At 55.7% G+C, this 20,228-nt stretch overlaps 1 protein-coding gene across 1 annotated transcript in view; it reads right to left on the bottom strand.

The window, feature by feature from the left end:
• LRIG1 (leucine rich repeats and immunoglobulin like domains 1) overlaps window positions 1–20,228 on the bottom strand; it is a 105,197-nt gene that overhangs the window by 11,286 nt on the left and 73,683 nt on the right. The window contains exons 6-11 of the mRNA XM_045290123.1: window positions 8,804–8,941; window positions 7,113–7,256; window positions 5,494–5,637; window positions 4,398–4,541; window positions 1,607–1,750; window positions 81–161 (exon numbers count right to left, since the gene is read on the bottom strand). Coding sequence (XP_045146058.1) covers window positions 81–161; window positions 1,607–1,750; window positions 4,398–4,541; window positions 5,494–5,637; window positions 7,113–7,256; window positions 8,804–8,941 — 795 coding nt within the window. The remainder of the gene's footprint in view (window positions 1–80; window positions 162–1,606; window positions 1,751–4,397; window positions 4,542–5,493; window positions 5,638–7,112; window positions 7,257–8,803; window positions 8,942–20,228) is intronic.

The raw sequence follows: 20,228 nt of genomic DNA, 5'->3' as shown, positions 1-20,228 counted from the left end.
TTCTTTCTTCCTCCACCCAAGCAAGCAAGGACATGGGGGGTGGGGGGTGGGAGGAGGGGCCGGCGCCCTGGGGCACTCACAGCTGGCTCAGGTTGTCCAGCCCCATAAAGGCGCCGCTGGTGTCCTCGATGGTGCCCGAGATTTCGTTGTGGTCCAGGTCCCTGGGGAGACACAGAGCTCATCATCCAGCCCAAGTTCATCTCTTTTTGACGTGTTGCATTAATGCGAAGGGGAGGGGCTCACGCGAAGCTTCCTCTTTACAGCCAAACACAAGGAAGCTGCCCAGAGTAAGGGGTGCCTGGGGGGGAGGGGGGCAGGGCCACCCCGCCCCCTGGGAGGTCTGCTCTCCAGCATGGCTGTCCCCAGGCTCACATGTGAAGCTTCCCCAGGGTCACAATGGAGTTGTGTGTGTGCACGTGTACACAGACTTCTCTACACTGGACCAGGAGGCTGGCAGGCACGTGAAAGTGAGCAAAGGTAGGGCCGCCTCAGGGCCACCTCTGTGGTACAAGTGGTCCTGGACCCAGGCCTGCATCCCCTCGTACTGCAAGTACGGACTTGGGCCACAAGGACCTCTGGGTGTCGAGTCAGATTTAGGACCCACTTGCTTGCCAGGGCCAGAGGGAGGCGGCGGAGCCCTAGGCCCAGTCTCCTCCAGCAGCATGAATCACAAGGCTCTGGAGTCAGCTTCCTCCCCCAACTCCCACCACACCTGGTGGCCAGGCCCCAGCAGACACCTCACCTTCAGCCCGCTCCAACTGCCCAGGAGCTTCCTCTTGCCCTGCCCCCGGCCAGTGGAGCGGGGAGGGGGCACAGCGCTTGCTGTGACCTTTAAGAGCGAGCTGCGGGAAGAGGCTGTGCTCTCCTTGGCGCCCGTTCCCACTCATCCGGCCCAGGTTGCGGCTGCGCAGCCTGTGAACTGGCCGGCCGGGTACCTGGGCGCTGGTGCTCCCGGCAACAGCCCCTCGCTCATGCGGAAGCCATGGCTCGCCCCACCTCATCCTCCTGAAGCGAGCCACTGCCCACTCTCCTTGGGAAACCCTCTGCCCCTCTTTTTGGGCTTTATGCCAGCAGCCACCTGGAAGTCCTGAAAAGGCAACAATTGACAAGTTTTATGGTGGACGTTCCAGAAAAGCATCCTGCCTTAACTTCCTGACACCCCACTTAATTAGGGACCTAGAGGGAGATGGCTGTTCTCAGCCTCACACTGTTAAGTGACTCCTAATGAGGCATAAGGAAGGTGGCAGAACTCCCAGCCCCAGCAGGCACACAGCAGGTGTGTGTTGGAGAGGTTCAAATGCAAACAGGCCCCAGTCACTGCCTGATGAAAACACCCAGGACCCCAGCGTTCAGCAGGCGCACTGTGGGAAGAATGACCACGTGCTAACAGCCGCTTTTTCAACTATCTGCATCAGCGCCCTGCAAGGGAGCGAGGGCCGCTCTTCTCAGCCGGCACCCTTTCAGTGGATTGTGGATTCTGCACCGTTGGCAGCAGGCCGGTTGGCAGCAGGCCTTTGCCCAGGACGGAATAGAAAGGAGTACAGTGGCTGGTCTGCTCCCTCCCGCCCCCTTCCTGCTTCCCTCAGCCTCTCAGAGCAGGACCTACAGGACACGCAGGCTTTTGAGTCCCTTGAAGGCGCCCTCCGCGATGTGGCTGATGGAATTGTGGCTCAGCCGCAGGGTGTTCAGGCTGCTCAGGCCGGCCAGGCTCTCCTCGTCCAGCCGGCTGAGGTTGTTGAAGGACAGAACCCTGCGGGAGGAGGGAGGCAAGCGTCAGCGCGGGCTCCTGGGTATGGAGCCCCTGGCACCAAGTCTCAGTGGGAAGGCACACTGTGTACGCACGCACGCACGCACGCACACACACACACACACACACACACACACGCTCTCTCCCTTAAGTACCCAGGGATATGCCACTAGAGGCTCCAAATCCACACAGACCAACCCGTGACGAGAACCACTAAACTGTAAGGGCTGCATAGGGTCATGGGTCGCACAACCCGCTCAGGGCCTAATTCCTTCATGCTGGGGCCCCTGGCTGGTCGCCCTGCCCTGCACAAGATCCACAGCCCAGCAGCTTAGCCTCCCCAAATCAGCCAGCAGAGGGCACCATAAGCTCTGCTCCTTGGAGCCTTCCCTGGGTAACGCTAGGCCCCAATGTAATGCTATGCGCCCGGCTCCCTTACTGGCACCTCAATTAGCTTCCAGAGTGGCCCACTGCCTGCACCCAGGCAGGGAGTAGACCCCAACAACCGCACCCTTGGCTTCCCACAGCCACTTCTGGCTGGCTGACACAGCACCCAGCTGGCAACTTGGTACATGTCATTTGTCTTTGAAAACTGGGAAATGTGGACTGGGGCAGGAAGAAGGAAAATAAACTCAGGGAAGATTGATGAATTTTTGTAAGACTTCAGGGAGATACATGCTTCACTCCTAGAGCAATAAGTCATCACACAGACATGGCAGCTGGTCAAAAGTACACCCTCACCTGCATTTACAGAATTCAGCTCAAGGAAAAGGCAATCCTAAATCGGGCTCTGAGCAAAATGTTACTCTGCTCCTTTTGTGGGGAACAGCAGACAGCATTCTTGGCCTGAACAGCTTCCGCCTTGGGGTGTACACACCCTCTGCTACCACAGACCCAGGGAACCCCATGATTACACTGGTCAGGCTCAGGGTACCAAGATGATTTCCCCTGCTTCCCCACCACTTCCAGCCCTGGCCCACAAAAAAACACAGCCTAGAGGTGCTCTGGTGCTATAGTAGGTATGCATCAGGCAGAGATCCTCAAGGCCAGCACTTCAAAACCATCAGCAGCTCCATGGAGAAAGACAGGCTTTCTACTTCCATAGTGTGTTAGTGTCTCAGAAACCTCTCCGAGTCGGCATCTCGATGGCAGTGAGTTTTGGGGGGACGCTCCCAAGGGAGATGTGAATGTTGGCACAGCCCAGGTAAATCTTATCAGAGCTCAAGTGGTGCCACGTGAAAACTCAGGTGTCCATACTGCCTTGATGTGCCCAAGAAGCTAAATACAAGAGGACACCCTGCCCCACCCCACATAGAACACCCTCTCTCCCAGGAAAGAAAGAGGCTGGACTCTTGATTTTTGAATCAGATAATGGTGGATTTACTGAAACACCATGGCCCGGCCTGTAAGCGCGTGTTTAAGGAGGAAAAGGGAGCACGGAGGCACAGAAGCACCAGCTGGAAGTAAGAGCCAGCCCCCAGCCCCAGCCCTGGCCCCAGTCTGCCTGCTAAGTTCAAGAGACAGGAAAGGGCAAGGTGCTCTGTAAGTGATGGCTCTCTGCCGTGAGACGCTGAGCACTGGACTAAGAGAAGGCCAGCCTCTCGCTTGCTAAGACCCATCTGCTAAGGAGGACCAGCCAGCAAACCCCAGGCACCAGCTCCGGACTTCAGTCCTGGACCTGGGACAGGGACACTTGAGAAAGGTATACACACTTTCCCAACTGCCCCCCACCGGCCAATGAAATGTAAACAAGGGACCTTGTTGGTTTGTCTGAGAAGGACGGTGAACAGAGCTGCTCCACCCTCCAGGTCACAGGCCATCTCTGCCCCAAATCCTCCCCTCTGCACCAGAGCCCAGACCACCTCTCTCACCAAGGAGCAAGTGGTGCTCGGTGGAGTCCCTGTGGCACAGTAGGATAAACCAGGAGGCGCAAAGCCTGCCTTCCCAGTGGGGAATGAGTCTCCTCTCTCCATCCCTGGAAACCCACAGGGCACTTCTACTCGTCCCCCAGGGCCGCTCTAGACGTGTGGGTGGGTCTCCCTCGTGTCAGAGGGCAGTGCTGGCTCTTTGTGCAGACGGTCCCCAGGAGGTGGAACCGATCCACAGAGCTTCACAGCAGCAATCTTGGAGATGAAAAGCCAACCAGACGCCAGGTTAGCCTCTGGGGCTTCCCGCAGGTAGGGACCTCCCTCTAAACCAGCCCTTCTCAACCTGGGGGTCGAGACCCCTTTGGGGATCGGACGACCCTTTCAGAGGGGTCACCGATTCATAACAGTAGCAAAAGGACAGTGATGAAGTAGCAAGGAAAACAATTTTATGGTTGGGGGGTCACCACCACATGAGCAACTGTATTTAAGGGTCCTGGCAGTAGGAAGGTTGAGGACCACTGCCCTAAACCAAACCCAACTCACTGCCAGGCTGAGTCGATCCAACTCACGGCAACCCCACAGGACAGAGGAAAGCTGCCCCTATCGGCTTCCACTCTTTAAGGAAGTAGAAAGCAAGCCCTGCCTTTCTCCCTCGGATCAGCTGTGGTTTCAACCTGAAGTCCAATGCGTAACCACTGCACTACCAGGGCCAGGCTGGGCTCCCTCCCTTATCCAAGCCTCCCCAGCTCCCTAGAGCCTTCTGGGCTCTAGGGGACACTTACAGTTCATGCAACTTCTCACAGAAGCTCCAGCCGTCTCGGTTAATGTGGGAGATGGAGTTGTTGCTGAGGTGGAGCTGGTGCAGGGCCGTGAGGCCGTAGAGGGAGCCGCTGTTCACTTCTGTCAAGCTGTTGTACTCCAGGTGCCTGCGAAGACAGCCCGGCCCGCGTGCTGCTGTCAGCCACCAGGTGCAGGACGTGACAGTGCCCAGAGAACTGAGGGGTGGGCTCTCTCAGCCGTGTGCACGTGTGCGTGTGTGCATGCAAAGGGCCTGGGCAGACTGAGAACATCCGGAGGACTGGACAAGGCTTCCTGGAAGGGGCTGTTTTATGATGACCAAAGGAGTGGCCCAGTAAGCAAGGGGGCAGTGGTTCCGAGAAGACAGCGTGGTGCGTGAGCAGCACCCACTAAGGGAGTGGAAAGAAGATAGGAGACAGTCCTTAAAATTGTCAAGGGAGAACCTAGTGTCTTGTAAGGATTCTTCCACAGCGGGGCGACCAATGGGGGTGGGGGCAGGGAACAGAATTCAAAGCAGGCTAAGGTCCCCTGCTTTCGATGACTTGGGCTTAAATTCTGACTTGCTGGCGACAGGGAGTGAGAAATGCAAGTCGGGAGTTAACACAGGGCTGAGGGCAAAGTGCTCAACACGTGCATGACACCAGTGTGGCAAATGCCCTGCTTCTCGACACGGCGCGCACACCCCCCACACCCCCAGCCAAGGACGGCCTGACCCCTTGCCAGGCCTCCCCAGTAAAAGTGACAAATTCAAAGGAGTGTGTGTGTGTGTGTGTGTGTGTGTGTGTGTGTGAGATGTGGGGAGGGTCAGCTGTGGGAGCCCACCCTCACGGCAAAAGCAGGCCAACAAGATGGTCCCCACGCCCATATCCCTCAACCGACTTCCCTGGCCTAATCCACTACCATCTCCCACCAAGGCTTCCCTCACCTGCCAGGCCCCAGTGACTGTGCCGAGCTGGGCAGCACAGGATAGACCCCGCTAAAGATCACACAGTCACACACAGAGCAGGGTGCCCCTTGCCAGATAAGGGGGTGCATGCTCGCACAGGCAGCCCGCAGGGGAGGGCGCCTGGAGGCACTTACAGCGCGTGCATGTTGGACAGCCCCCAGAAGGCGCCGTCTGTCAGCTTGCTGATGGCATTGCGCTGCAGCTTCAGCACCTCCAGGCTGTCGAGTCCCTGGAAGGTCAGGCCCTCGATCAGCCGGATCCGGTTCCGAGTCAGGTCCCTGGGCAGGAGCAGACCATCAGTTCAGAGTGTCCGATGTACACACCCTACGCTGCCCATTCCCACTGTCCCGGCTGAGCTGCCCCAGGGACAATGCCCGGAGCTGAGCCCACATCTCCGACTGACACCGAGCAGGCCACCACTTCAACAGAGGGAGGGAAGGGACACCTCCAGCCCAGCTGCTCACAGCTCTGAAAAGACTGCTGGGAATGGGGTGGGGGTTCCTTCAAGGGTAAGGTGACGGGAGCCTAGCTCGCAGTGGAAATCCTCAAGCCAGGGAGGGTCAGCCCACTGGGTGTCACGACAATCCCACTTTGCAGTCCCAGCATGAACAGCAGAACTGGTTATGGAGGGAGCCCTAGTGACGCAGTGGCTGAAGCACCACCTGAAAGGCTCCTCGGAGTCAAGCCTCTGGGGAATGGGCATGAACTCCCCAGCAGGCTTCCGCCTTTTGGTCCTCCCTAGGGGGGGGCTGTTAGCATGTATGGGGGTGTGAAGCAAACACCCAGGAAGCAGGTGTTTTAGCCTTGAGTCGAGCTTAAGGAGTCTGGGTGGGCTGGCAGTGCTGGAGGAAGGGGTGGAGGAGCACGCAGGGTTGATCGGAAAGCCCTTGGATTTCCCCCAATATTCCTGCAGTGGCTCATGACTCTGCCCGACAAAGTCGGGCACACAGACCAGACCCGCTTGAAGGACTAGAGTGAGCAGGACCACAGCTGCTCTTGTAAGGTGGGGGGCCCACAGGCAGGTGAGCTGGGTCCACCCCAACCTGCTGTGAGTGTGGCAATTCTGTTGTTCTGTGTCCACTAGCCAGAGCTGCGTGCTATTCTGTTTTGTTTTACCTTTTTGCAAATAGGGAACATGGTTCAGATCTTCAGTGAAACTAAATTCTTTTGTGTAAATTTTCTTGGTCTGTTTCAACCCAATCTCCCATATTCCTTTGGGCACAGAGACCTTATTTGTGTCTGGTTGTTAGAAGTTATCCTGCACCCGAACACAGACTGCTTCCGCACAAATGTGCCAGATGTAAAAACCTTGACAACGTAACAAATCAACCTCCCCTGTGAAGCCTGCCTCTCGCTCCACCTCTGACTCCAGTCACTTCCTTTTGGGAATTGTTGGGCACACTGCTGGTCGCAGGGAGAGGCCTTATGGGGCCTTTTAAACAGAACTCCGCCTCTCAGATCGGCAAGGGCTGGACCCACAGCCCACAGCCCACGTGTTAGTGGGTCAGGAATCCAGCCGACTTCCTCACTCGGTTTGGGAACGTGCCGGGCGGCGAAGACAGGCATTCACACTCGGCGATATGATGCAGCCCACAGGCACCAGACCCCGCGCCTGATTCGCTTTGATGAGATGTTGCCAGGGACCATTAATGATGGTTTATGCCCAGCTTTACTGAGGAGGGGAGGGGGGTGGCGTTGGGTACTAAGCCCTCGGGGGAATCTGGCCCCATAAAGTGTGGGCAGCCACACTCACAGCTGTGTCAGCCTGGGCAGCTTGAAGGCTTTCATAGGAAGCTGAGCGATCCTGTTTTTGCTCAGGCGCAGCGTCAGCAGCGACCGTGACAGACCATCAAATGCTCCCAGCTCCAGGGTGCCGATCCGGTTGCTGGCCAGGTTGCTGGCATGATTCAGAGGAGAAAGTGTAGCACTTAGTAGGGGCCTTCCGCCTTTGGGCACACACCCCAGACCCAGCCATGCTGCGAAAACAAGACCTACCCAGAGGGCCAGGTTGCCCGTGAGCACCATCCTGGCCCCCAGCTGTCCCAGGGGCCTCGAGGGAAGCCTGGTTTCCACCCCGGCCCACCACCGGGCATGGGGCTTCCTCCCCACGCCGCCGTGGCCGGGGAATAAAGCCCTGCGAGGCAGCAGGTCAACCGAGTGGCAGGGCCAGGGTAGATCTGATCGTTTGGGTACACGGTCTTTCTTTTTCACTTAACCCTTATTTTAGGACTTAAACAGAAAATGCGTAGAAGTCAGTTCACTTCAACGATTCTGAAACATCCCCTGAAAACGCTCAGCAGAGAACAAGCAGTATCTCGCGGGTATCTGTGTTTACAGGATGGTGGATTCTCAGGGATCCTCTAAGAATCCAGAGAGGGCATGTATGCACCTTGTACATGTGTTTGACCTCAGATACATTATAATTAGAGAAGGGAGGGAGAAGGAAGAAGAGAGGAGAGGGGCTGTTGGGGCAGCGTTCCCTCTTAGGACCTCTCTTTAAACACATACAGAGTCTTGGGCATGGGGGAGTACGCAGGAAGATCACAAACCATGGGGAGCTTCCCACAGGGGGGACAGGCACTTCTGGCTTTTCGGCATGGGGCACACCAGGATGCTTTGCAGATGTGGTGGACTGACTATCTGTGTGATGAGGAGACACTGGCCAGGGTCTGCCTCTTGCTCTCAGGCAGGGAGGGAAGCCACTGACTTCCGTCCCAGAAACTGGTGGTTTCTGTCTCAAACAAGAAAGTGTCTGGTGGCGGCTGGGCACCTTTTCGAAGGCCCACATCTGCTCCCAGGGCCTTGGCCTGCCGATGCAGCAGCTCTGTGGGGGGTCTGAGGAGGGTCACACAGGCCATTCAACCAGCCAAGTAGCTGTGAAACTCCCCGGGCATGGTGTCATGCGATCCGATCTCCACCCAGAAGCATGTGGTTCCTTCCCCAAATCACCTTTAGCCTAGGGCACGTGGGCATGGACAGACACTAACGTTCAAACTTCCCGTCTACTTTCTGATGGGGGAGAAGAGACCAAGGAAAAAACCTGAAAGGTGCAGAGAACATACCAGATGGAGAACCTGCCCTGTCCACCGGCTAGGCACACAGGCCTGGCCTGGGACGGTGAGCAGAGTACCTGATAAGGTAAGGCTCCTCAGAGACCTCTCCCTCCGACAGGAACCAGATGAACCCCTCAACTCTTGCCCAGCTTTCCCGGGAGGCAGCCAGAAACAGGAAAGAAAACAGGCTGAGTGGTCCAGGGGGCCTGTCTGATTCCCAGCTCCTCTCTTTGAGCAGCATGTCCCATAGGCCAGCCACCAGGCTGTAGGGATTCGGAGAGGAGAAGGCACGGGCGTGGGCCCTGGCACTGCCCCCACAGACCTCAGCGAGGGGCACCCTGCTCCTGCTCTACAGACCTGGATGCTGGGGAAGTGGGGGCCCCACACTTACAGCTCCTTGATGCGCAGTCCATGGGGGAAGCAGCCGCTCCGGACCTCCGTGATGTTGTTGGCGCTCAGGTCCAACACTTCCAAGGCAAGGTACTCCTCCAGCCGCCTCCTCTCCACACTGCGAACCTTATTGTGCTGCCTGGAAACACGCCAGAAGCGACACGGTGGTTTGCTCTTGCGAATAAACCATCCCGAGCAGCAGTTGTCATGGAGGTGACGCGGGCTTGTGGTGGCGGGGTGTTGGAGGCTAGAACTGAGCTCCACGGGGCTTTCAATGAACTCATCACCGGGCCTTCCTTCTGAGGTGCATCTTTGTGGACGTGCACTGTCAACCTCTGAGTTAGTAGCCACTGGGACAAACTCTAAGAAGCGGTTTTAAAACATGATGTTGTCCCATTTCTCTCTGCATCGAGGTTTTATAAACTGGCTGCGTGTCACACGAAGTGGCACCTTCTGTCCCTTCTGTCGCTGAGTTTCTGGGTCAAAGCCTTAAGCAAAGCCCGAGGGCAACAGTGGTGACAGGGGACCACGCATAGAGCAGCATGACATGCCGAGAACATCGGATCTACCATAAAGGATGTGCCGGAGTAACCGTGGGCCCCTCGTTTGGCGTAACCTCATGGCCATCGTCAGAGCCTGGTCCCATTCCCTCAACTACCAGAGCTCAGCCAGCAGCGCGCACCATGCCACACCTACCTCATTCACTCACCACATTTCAGGCCGCACACTCATTTCACTCGCCCGACCCTGAGCCCGGCCTACAGACAGGCACCCAGGCCCAACCAAACCCACGACCAGACTCACGGCCACAGCTTCATCTCCCTCCCGCAGAGAAGCTGGTGGATTTGAACTGCCAGCCTGTGGCCTAGCCCACAGTCACATGAGGGCTCCTTGGGGACAGGGGGTTGGAAGATACAAAGGAGGACAAAATACAGACTATCTCACAGGAAACCTGGACTCCCCTGAGCCTCTTGGCTTTACTCAACAGCTTTGTGCCTTCGCTCTCCGTGTCTCAGTTTCCCCATCTGAACAACGGGAACCGCCTCTCACCAGAGACAAGCTGGTCTAGCCTATAACCCCAGCCCAGCACCTGCTGAGTGCCTACAATCTGACTCATAAAAGAGAATGCCCCACCTTAAATCCCCCTTCACAGAGCTCTGGGGGCATGGCGTAGTGGTTATGCATGGGGACGCTTAGCTAGGTCAGCCATTGGAGACCACTGGTCAGCTCTGAGGGGGTTAAGAAAGGCTCTTTACTCCCCATAAAGAGTCGTAATCTCAGACGCTCACAGGGCAGTTCTACCCTGTCCCGTAGGGTCGCTGTGAGTTGGCATCAACTCCATAGCAGTGAGTTTGGTTTTGATTCGGAAATTGCCCCCTGGTCAAACCCACAATCAAACCAACTACCCAACATTGATCAATCAGGACAAAGAAAAATGCTAACCCAAGGTGGAGGAACTGCCCCTGGCGGGGGTGGCGCTGCCTGGCAGTACTCAGATGCGGCAGGCTCTGCTGGGTTCCAGCAGCATCACTCTGGCCAGTTTCTGCAGAAGTCTCAGCGGCACCGGCCAATCAAACCATTTGTGAACGCAGCACAAGCAAGCCAGGCGTCACTTACCCAGTGGCATCTCCTTTAAACAAACACTTGAGCAGATCTTTTCCAACAAACACAAACAAGGCCTTCTTCCCAGAAGCCCGGGCTACTTCTCTGTCCCCCACTGCCCCCCAATAAGTCTCCCAGGCCCTGGATTGGGATCCCCATTTACAAGGGCACAACTACAAGAGGGCGCCCTGGAATGAGGCTGGGATGGCTTCCATCACCCCCTCGCCCTTCCCATGGCTACTCCCCCCTCCAGTGCTTTATTGAGCTCTTCAGTCTCTGACTGGGAAAGAAAGGGAGAGAAAGCCTTTGTGATGGAAAGTGTGGGAAGGAAAGCACAGGAAATCAGGGCTACAGACCTGGGCCTTCTCCAGGACTGTGAAGGCAGCACTGGCAGCCAGGGCCAGGGGCCTGAGTACAGGAGGAAGGGGTACGTGGACCCAGAGTGTGGACAGGTGCCCGGTGGCATGGGTGAGACAGCTGTGAGCCCTGGGAAGGCCCCCACCCACCGGCCCCTGCCTCCCCCACCAGCTCCTTGTCTTTTTTCTTCTTTCTTTCAGTCTGTTATTAACTAAATCCAACAGGTCCCAGGCCCCAACTCTGGATAAAGGATGCTGGAGGCAGACCGGTCTTGTTCACATGCCAGGATACGTTCCCACTGCAGCAAGAGCAGCGCCATGGAGATGAGACGCCATCGCGCCCGGCGGGGTGGAGGGAACCACGGAGCCTGGCACCAGGAGGCCCCTCCAGAGGAGTCTGCCCGGAGGAAGGGGGCGGGCAGAGCAGGCAGACAAGGCCACACAGGTGATGCTGCCCATTGGAAATCTACATCACGGTGGTACAAGTGAAGAGTGACTAGATTGGGTGGGGGGGGTACTTTTCCACAAGACTGTTCTGCCTACTGGGTCATCTGACATCCCTAGCCTACATGTAGCATCGTCTCGTCCTGGGGAGCACACTTAGAGTCACACACAACACTGGATGAGGGCTGCTTCTCACTGAGGAACGAATGCGTCATTCCCCACAATCCTGCTGCCCTCGCTGGTCCTGCCTCAGGACCCTTGCACTTCCCCCAGGGATCACACTGATTATGCAAATCCCACCTTCCCAGTGAGGTCTTCCCCAGCCACCCCCCGTACACACACACACAGGCACACACGCACTTCCCAGCAAACACACAGCTTGTCTGCTTTTCCTCCAGTGGTCCTTTGTTAATATCTGATGCACTTCTGCATGTTGCTGCTTTCTTACATGAAACGTATCAACTTGGCCAGAATGTGGCTGGAAGAGGTGGAGACCTGTCTGTCTGGGTCACTGCTGTGTCTTCAGCCACTGGGATGGTATGGGACCTTAACACGTGTTCAGCATTGGTTGGCTGAGTCACAAAACAATGAGAGTCAAGGGGAGGATTTCAAGGGAAGGATTTCCATGACTGTGAGCCCGAGTCTGGATTTGGAACGACCAGCATTTAGGTGGACACACAGAGGGGCAGCGAGTCCAATGCGAGGAGGTGAGGTGAGAGCACTGTGCCACTGGGCAGGACTACCCCTGGAAGCAGACTGCAGGAGCGCAGCCCCGCCGCCCTGTCCACAGCTAGCTGGGGGCAAGTACATTCTGCACAGCGCTGCTGTGCCTGCAAGTCAGAAAGCTAACCACGCACCTCGATGGCTTCCCCTCCCCAACCAGAGCAGGAACCCATGTGCCTGGGTCCACAGGACACAGCACTTAGTTGGGGGTGGGGTAGGGCATGGTGGCTCCTTTGACCAGATATTGAGGCCTAGTTCAGGGACTGGTAAAGGATGTTGGAGAACGCATGAGAACACAGTAGGATGAGGGAGCCCTCTGCCACAAGTCCATGCAGGCAGGCAGGAGATGCTCCTCTCGCAGGGACACGAGAATGCACACGGGTGTACATACGTGCGTGTACACACACACACACACACACACCGCCCCTTTCAGCTTCAAACATGAAAACACCCATTGAAGCTGTCACGGGCCCGGGCGGCCTCAGGGAGCCACACTGCTGCCCAACAGGCTCAAACCCACAGTCTGAGCGGCACGCGGAAAGGCTGACGTCTGCTGTGACCCCAGCTCAGGCCGGGCCAGTACATTCTCCTCCTCGCCAGATCCTTCAGGGTTAGAGGACATGGCCAGTGAGTGAACAAGTGGACACCTGCTGGTGTTCTGCTTCGATGAGGCTGTCCACGTGCTTAATGCCCCACGTGAGCCAGGTGGTCATCATGCCAGGCCTCTGGTTCCGGGAAAGAGCCACACTCGCTCTTACAGTGGGAGTCTAATGAGGTGGCTGCCGTTAGCTCTACAGGGGAGGAACCCGAAGCTCAGAATGAGAACTAGCTGGAGATCCCACGACAGGAAGTGGGGGCACCACTCCAGTGGGGAAGGGGGGAGCCTCTCCCAGCGATAAACCGTGGCTACATCTACATGCTGGCCAGCTGGCTCTTTGGCTTCGTGCTTTGATGCCAGCTTCCCAGAGTCCTGCCTAAGTCATGACTTTGTGCTGGGCCGTCAGGCTAAGCCTCAGTGAGGGCAGCCTAGTCCTCAGCCTCACTGACACAGTTTCACCGACCTGCCTTCAAGGCAGTTTGTAAAGCGGCACCGAGCCCCCACTTCGTTAACAGAAAGAGGGTGAAGCGGGGGCAGTGCGGTGCATACTACTTCTCCCTGGCCCCTGCAGAGGACACTCCAGCTTCTCTGCAGGTTCGGGGCCACCCCGGGGAAAGCACCTGCTGGCCAGGTCACGTGGCACGCGCCTCCATCGGCAGTGTCAGCTTACACCTTGGGCTGCCCTCTGGGGTGAGGAGAACTTAATACAGCAGAAGTCTATTAAACCGACACCTGTTACGGGCTTCAAAAATAAAACCAGTCTTCAAAGGCAAAGGGCACCCAAGATAAGCTCTCCCCGCTTGGTTACGTTTGCAGAGCCGATGTGAAATTAGACCGTAAGCCAGACGGAGGCATTTGAAACCCTTGTCTAAGCCTTCTTGCAGTCAGTGACGGTCCGTGAGCGCCGCTTGACAAGGTATTCCTGTTAGGAGTGTACACGCTCTGAGGTCACAGCTAACAAGCAGGAAGAAGGAGATCAAAGGCATCCGGACCTCGGAGGGTCAGATGGTAACAGCTGGTTCCTGCGTCCACGGGGCGGCAGGCCCGCCTGGGGAGGGCCTGCAGTGGGCGCAGAGGCTCTGTGGATCCCTCAGCCCCGTCACGGCTGCTCAGGCCTGCCGCGGTGGCACAGAGCAGCCCCGGTGGCACAGAGCAGTCCCGGAGACGGGCACGTGCGCTCCAGGGCGCTGGGCAGTCCTGGGCTACACCACAGGAGCCGTGCACTGGGTTCCCTTGGGCAGGGACCCAGATCTGAAGGACAGCGCTGTGGCTCAACCTTTCCTCTGCACCGGGTTTGGCGTCCAGATGGCCGCATACAGCTGATACAGCTGGCTACTGGCAGGGAGGTTGGTGCTTCGAGTCTACCGGGTACATCAATCATGTCTGAGCGGCCACAGCCGTTGAACACCCTAGGGAGCCCAGCTCTACCCTGACACACTTGGGATCGCCATGAGTTGAAATCAACTGAAGCCAACTGGTCCTGGTCTAAAACCCGAGAAAACTCCGTTTTCCTCTCCGCAGAGCCCATGCGCCAACCCCTTACCATACCCCGCAAAAAGCCCACCCATTGCTACTGTGTCCATTCTGATTCCCAGTGACCCTCGGGCTTCAGAGACAGTGACGTTTTTCAGGAACAGACTGCCTCAGCCCCCCCGCCCCAGCTGAGGGCGAGGGGTGGTGTGGGTGGTGTGTTTGTCTGTGTGTGTAGTGGTTAACTTAGCCGACAGCAGCAGCCCTGGAGCCACAGCAGATAATCAGCCACAGTAATCTCCCACGGACACACTGTCCACCTCTTCAGACAGTGAAATGCACAAAGTCTGTGTTGCTACTACTTTCTTTTAAAATCCACACGAAGAGCTAGCGGAGCCCAGTAAGCACACAAGACTCTAACAGAAAAAGACCCGTCCTGTACGGGCAGCGCCCAGGTTACAGACACCTGACGGGAGGGGGGGCGGGCGCGGAGGGGGGGCGGGCAGCCCTTTAATGTTATATGTACTTGTGTTCACTTGGAAACCACAGAAACCACGTTTACTCACAACAAAGTCACTCACCTTCACTTGTTACCTGTGCCACTTTGAAACCACTGACAAGGCTCTGCTTTGCTTGCACTAAAAGCAGAGATGGGGCCCGTCTGACCCGCAGTCTGAAGGCCTACAAAGTCATCAATACCCAGCTAACATCGCACGGCTCACAAGAGAGAGGCACTTACGGCCACCACACTAGGGGTGAGTTCACTAACCATCTGATTGGTATGGCCCACAAACGATGTAATAAATAGCCAAATGTCCGTCGGCCGAGAAAAGGTTCCCCCCACCCCTGCACTGAAGGCAGGCTAACTAAGAACAGAACACACCTGTTCCACTGAACCTACCACTGGGATTTACAGCCAGACTTAAAATAGACCTCGTTCCTCACCAAGGGCTGCTGGGCCCCTTACTCTTGCTAGTTTTACCAATGAGACCCAAACGGGGAAGTCAGCCAGCTCATGACTGCTACCGCCAAACAGGCTGCTCGGAGGACGATGGCACTCCTGACCCAAAGCCACGGCATACGCAAAACGAACGTCGGACATTGAATAAGGAAGACTCGCAAAGAATGGCTAGGTTTCAATTGCGGTGCTGGCAAAGAATACGAAAGGCAGCATGGCCTGCCAGAAGAACAAACAAATGTGTCTCGGAACAAGTACAGCCAGAGTGCTCCTTAGAGGCAAGGATGGCAAGACTTCATCTCACACGCGTTGCACAAGTTGTCAGTGGAGACCAGTCCCTGGAGGACATCATACTCAGTAGAGGGGCTGCGAAAAAGAAAGCCTCTCAACACAAGGCTGCAACGATGGACCCAAATTTAAGAACAATCGTGAGGCTGGCGCAGGACAGGGCGGTGCTTTGCTCTGTGGTACAGAAGGTACTTCTGAGTCAGAACCAACTCGATGGCACGAACACCCCCACCCTCACCCCCAGGCACAGCCCTCCGGTCCTCACTGTCTGCTCCCAGAGTGAGGCTCTTGCCATAATTTTACCTCGAGATCAAATTACAGCATTTTGCCTCACCTGAACCTCTGGGTCAGCTATAGCCTCATACACTATAGCCCTGCATCGTTGGGGGTGGGGTGGGGGGGGGGGGAAATGCTCACACACCTGCCACCAGTCCCTTCCACTCCCGGAGACATCATGGCAGCCCAGCAAATCAACCCCACACCCAGCCCTCTGGGCCCCCACAGAACTCTCCTGCAGCCTCTGATCTTAATATGGCTCTGTCCCTAACACCTGCCTCCCTGATCCCCACTCAGCAGGCATCTAGAGCTCAGATAGAAACAGGTGAGGGTGAGCCTGCATCCGTAAATGTCAACAGGGGATACCATGAAACTGTGTATCCCAAACAGGAAGAATCGCACAATTGGAGGCAACGATTGGCCCTGGTATTACTGATTCCTGCAAAAAACTCAGTGGTGGGCAACAATGCCCTGATGTCTACTTATAGGGGCTTCCTACATACTGAGGGGAGGGGATTGTCTTCAGAAAGGTGGTGAAAGTTTTCTACTACCCTTTTAATTCACATTTCCATTTAAAAAAAACTGAAGCCCCCTGGCATTACTGAAAACCCCAAAAGATGTTGTTTCAAGACCCCGCATGAAGCCGTTTCTCCATCTTCTAAAAAGGCAGCATCACCCAAACAGGTCGGGTGCTGGTCATGACTTTGTGCTCAACATGTTCACTGAAATACAATAGGCATTCTATTCTGTGCAAAAACTGCCAGTCCAGGGCTGAATGCACTTTTAAGAACTGAATACACCCAGCTCATGACTGCCCAGATCAACACACAGACCATCTCTAGCACCCAGGAAGCCTCCTCCCTCCACCTTCCATTCCCTGTTGTCACTCGTCCTCATTTTGATTAATTGTGCCTGATTCTTGTACTGGTGCTCTTCCACCTGTGCTGTCCTTCAGCCTGCGTTGGTGTAGTCTGCAGCGGTGGTGGTGGCTGCCAGTGGCTCTTGCAGCGCGGCATAGCAGGCTTACTGACAGTGAGTTATACAAAGGGCAGGCAGCTGCAGGAATAGCAGCATGTCTCCCTGTACACATCCTCTTGGTGCATAAGTGAATGCATTTCTGTCAGCCATGCAGTGCACACACTGCTGTGCAGTCACAGGGCATGCCTCCTCTTAGCCACAGTAAAGGCTGCTGGTTTTCTTTTAAAGCAACCTTCCAGGGCAGAAATTAATCTGAAAAGCACTTCCATCCAAAAGTGCCATTTCACACCTTCTCATCTGACCACATTCTCAGAGCCAACTATGCCCCCCCCCACCCTCAGGTCTCCCCTTCCCTGCAAAGACCATTAGGAATACAGTCTGGGGCCCCAGAATATGGCATGTGAATCTTGTTCCAGTGTTAAACAATTACTTCCTTACAACCAAGCCGTGTGTGTGTGTGTGTGTGTGTGTGTGTGTGTGTGTGTGTGTGTGAGAGAGAGAGAGAGAGAGAGAGAGAGAGAGAGAAACTCAGGAAATAATTTGGATGCACTCATATCAGGATCAATAGGCCAGAAGCAGCTTAAGACAAGGGAAATTCTCAAAACAAGAGTCCGTCTGGGCCAACTTGAAGAAAGCCTGCTCATCTCCAAACGAGTCCCACGTAACCATCCTCCCACAAGCTCTCGTTTGAAGCTATCTTCACCAAGATGAAAATCAAGGCCATCTGTCCTTCTGCACAAACGGACCGTTTTCTTGAGGAGACTGGGCCTGACCCGGGCTACTTGCTGGACAGGAAATGAGAATCACAACAGGCAGGTCGTCCGCTTGCTCCCTCTTGCTCCCTCGCTCTTCCTTTCCTCGGCGGCTGGTGACTCACCAGTTCCCTGGGGGATTTTGGCAGATTCTCAGCCTGGCTGCAGATGATGTTCCGGATCTGTTTATTCAGGTGGAGATCGGATAAAAAACAAGAGCCTTCTCGTGGCGGGGTAAAAAGCCCCCACCAGGCAGGGTCAACCCCTCTGAAAGCAGGATTGAGCTATGTCAACCAACCTCCCAACCCGTTCACTTCCTTTTGGGTCACGCCCCCCTTTGGGGTACTCAATAATGGTTCTTATTAACTCCTTGCAAAAAAAAAAAAAAAAAGGCCTGGTGGCCCACCCTTAGGAACCTGGGGCAACAGACCCCATTGGGCCCTCCCGCCCATCGGCTGATCCACATGGAGCTGGACGCCCAGGGCTGGGAATGAAAAAACCTGGGACAAACAAGATCCAGCCACTGCTGTGGGGTCTGCAGTGACCCCGCCCACTATCGACTGCAAACCATCAGCATCAATGCATCCCGGGTCCAATCCAAACTATCAGGAATGTTTCTGCATTCCTTCTTCAGATGCACAAACACACAAAGAACCTCCTAAGGAATTAACTAATCTCAGAACCATTACATCATTGGAATGGGTAGGATTTTTAGCTTGCTTGACCCACAGCTATGTTCTTTAAACACACACCAAAAACACCCACATTGCCCGAGGGTTCCATTCTGGCTCTTAGTGACCCTGAAAGACAGAGGAAGACTGGCCTTTAAGGTTTTCAAGACTGTGGTCTTTGTGGAAGCTGACTGCAACATGGTTCTGCTTCTCAGCACATTAAAAATGCTGAATAAATATTTGCTGAATAAAAGAAATGAATGACAGGTTTAACTCAATCTCCTACATCTGTCGCAACAAATCTGAACAAAGGGAAGATCAACCACCAACTTCTTGAAAGTCAAATTGACTTTTTACAGCAGGAAAATGAAAAGAAAATATTGGGAAAGTACATTGTACAGGTTCATTAACCATTTCCCAAGTTCAACTGAATCCCAAACACGAGACGCTGGTTCAAAGGCGAGACAATGATTCCTGCCCTGGGCTGTCCTTTGCCCCAGCCACGGCCACCGCCATCATGAGACCAGCCCTGAGCTCTCCCCGGACACCTGCCTTGACACCTGTGGAAAGAGAATGATGAGGGCTTTGGCTAGAGTGGCTCCGACCAGAACTTGCAGGCCTGAGAGAGCTGAGCAAGTCCCATCTGGATTCGGCACTCTGCTGTGCCATTTAACACTGGCGAGGGCTTCTAAATGCTCCTCAAAGCTAACGGGGTGCCAGCTCTGTGATCCCTGGGAGAAACGGGCCCTAGAACAAATGGGAAGGGCAAGGTGGCCCCTCGCTGGTCTAGGAGACAAAGGGTCAGCTAATGAGCCACTTCCACAGCACTCCCACCCACGCGCGGGCACTCTGAATCGGGCCCACCACAGTCACTCCAGCTCCTCTCGGCTCCCACTGTCCTGCGGGGTCGCCACAGCCCTTCTCAGCTCTCCTTCCGCAGGCTCCTGTGCCGGGCCTGCCGTCAGGGGAGCACCAAGTGTCAACTGCATCTTGCCCAGCCACACGCCCCACCTAGGAGGCCGCAGGTGCGGCACCGCTGGACTAGACTCACCTGGCTTCTCACTGAGGATAAGGCACCTCTGTCTGTGCCTGTTGGGCCCTGCCCTTGAGCACAGGGTAAAAGCCACCCTGTATGCACCCCTAACTAGTCATGGCCATGGTCGTCCCGACTCCCACTGCTGTAAAGACACAGACACATGGGGAAGGTGGCCCTTAGGTCAGGTGCAAACCCCAGGCACGTCAACCAACAAGTTTTTGTTCAAATGCCGCTCTTGGAGGCAACAATGAAGGATTCTCAGATCAGGGCTGTGCCCCCTCTAGGGCTGGGTGGGAATGCCTGCCCACCCATGTCCCACCCCGAGTGCAAGGGCAGAACGAGTCCCTCTCTCTGCAATGCACAGCTGCTGGGTGGCCAGCGGGACTGCTCGCAGGCTGGGGCAGGTGTCAGGCACTTCTGCAGGGGAACCTGCAGCAGTCTGCTCCCGCAGGCACTCGGTCCTACTGCGTTCAGCAGGCTCCCGAGTCGGAATTCAACTCAATCTGGATGGGTTTGGTTTTTGTTGAGTTTTTAAACTGTGGTTTCTGCTCCACGTGGACCTCATCCAGCAGGAGTCTGCCAACGGAAACCACCAACAGAAACCGCGTGGTCACCTTGCACACAATTTCCAAAGGAAACAGCCCTTTCACGATGTGCAGCGGCTCGAACTCCAAAAGTGGAATGCAGAGTTGATAGCTTCACGGAGGCCTCGCCCACCCTGGATGCCAGTCGCCATTGAACTTGACTCCAACAGGTACAAAAGAACAAAGCACTGTGGGTCCTGCACCCGCTCCAGAAGGGCTGGTCAGCTGAGTCCACTGTTGCAGCCACGGGGGGCTGTGAGTCCCATGCAGCCTCGGGGCTCAGTATCCGGTCCTACACACTGGACGTGACTGGGGTCTAGAGCCTTCAGTGCATAACTTCCTCCTCTTAGCCTTACTATCCAGCCAGGCTGTGGTCTAGCTCTTCACATATTACTCTCGTAACCCTTGTGCCAACCCATCTTACAGATCGGGGTAGGAAGGCATAAAAGGGTAATTCACTTGCTAAAGGTTCAGAGCGGCTATGACTGGAGCCTAGAAGGTGCATCTGGCCGCCACCATCCTGCCTGCCACACAAACTCACTCAAGCCAAGCAGGTAGATGCAGCCCTGGGGAGAAAGATTTTCAATGCTGTCTCGTTTCCCTCTGCCCCTTCTCTGCACCCACTTGGGAGAGGTTTTCCCCCCACCCCCCATGCTGGACCACACATGAACTTGTGGTTGGACACTGTCG

The sequence above is a fragment of the Echinops telfairi genome, unplaced genomic scaffold (genome assembly GCF_000313985.2).
Source record: "Echinops telfairi isolate 266 unplaced genomic scaffold, ASM31398v2 ScPeMD7_31;HRSCAF=116, whole genome shotgun sequence".
In the NCBI taxonomy this organism is placed as follows: Eukaryota; Metazoa; Chordata; class Mammalia; order Afrosoricida; family Tenrecidae; genus Echinops; species Echinops telfairi.
This window is presented reverse-complemented; position numbering and strand designations above follow the sequence as displayed.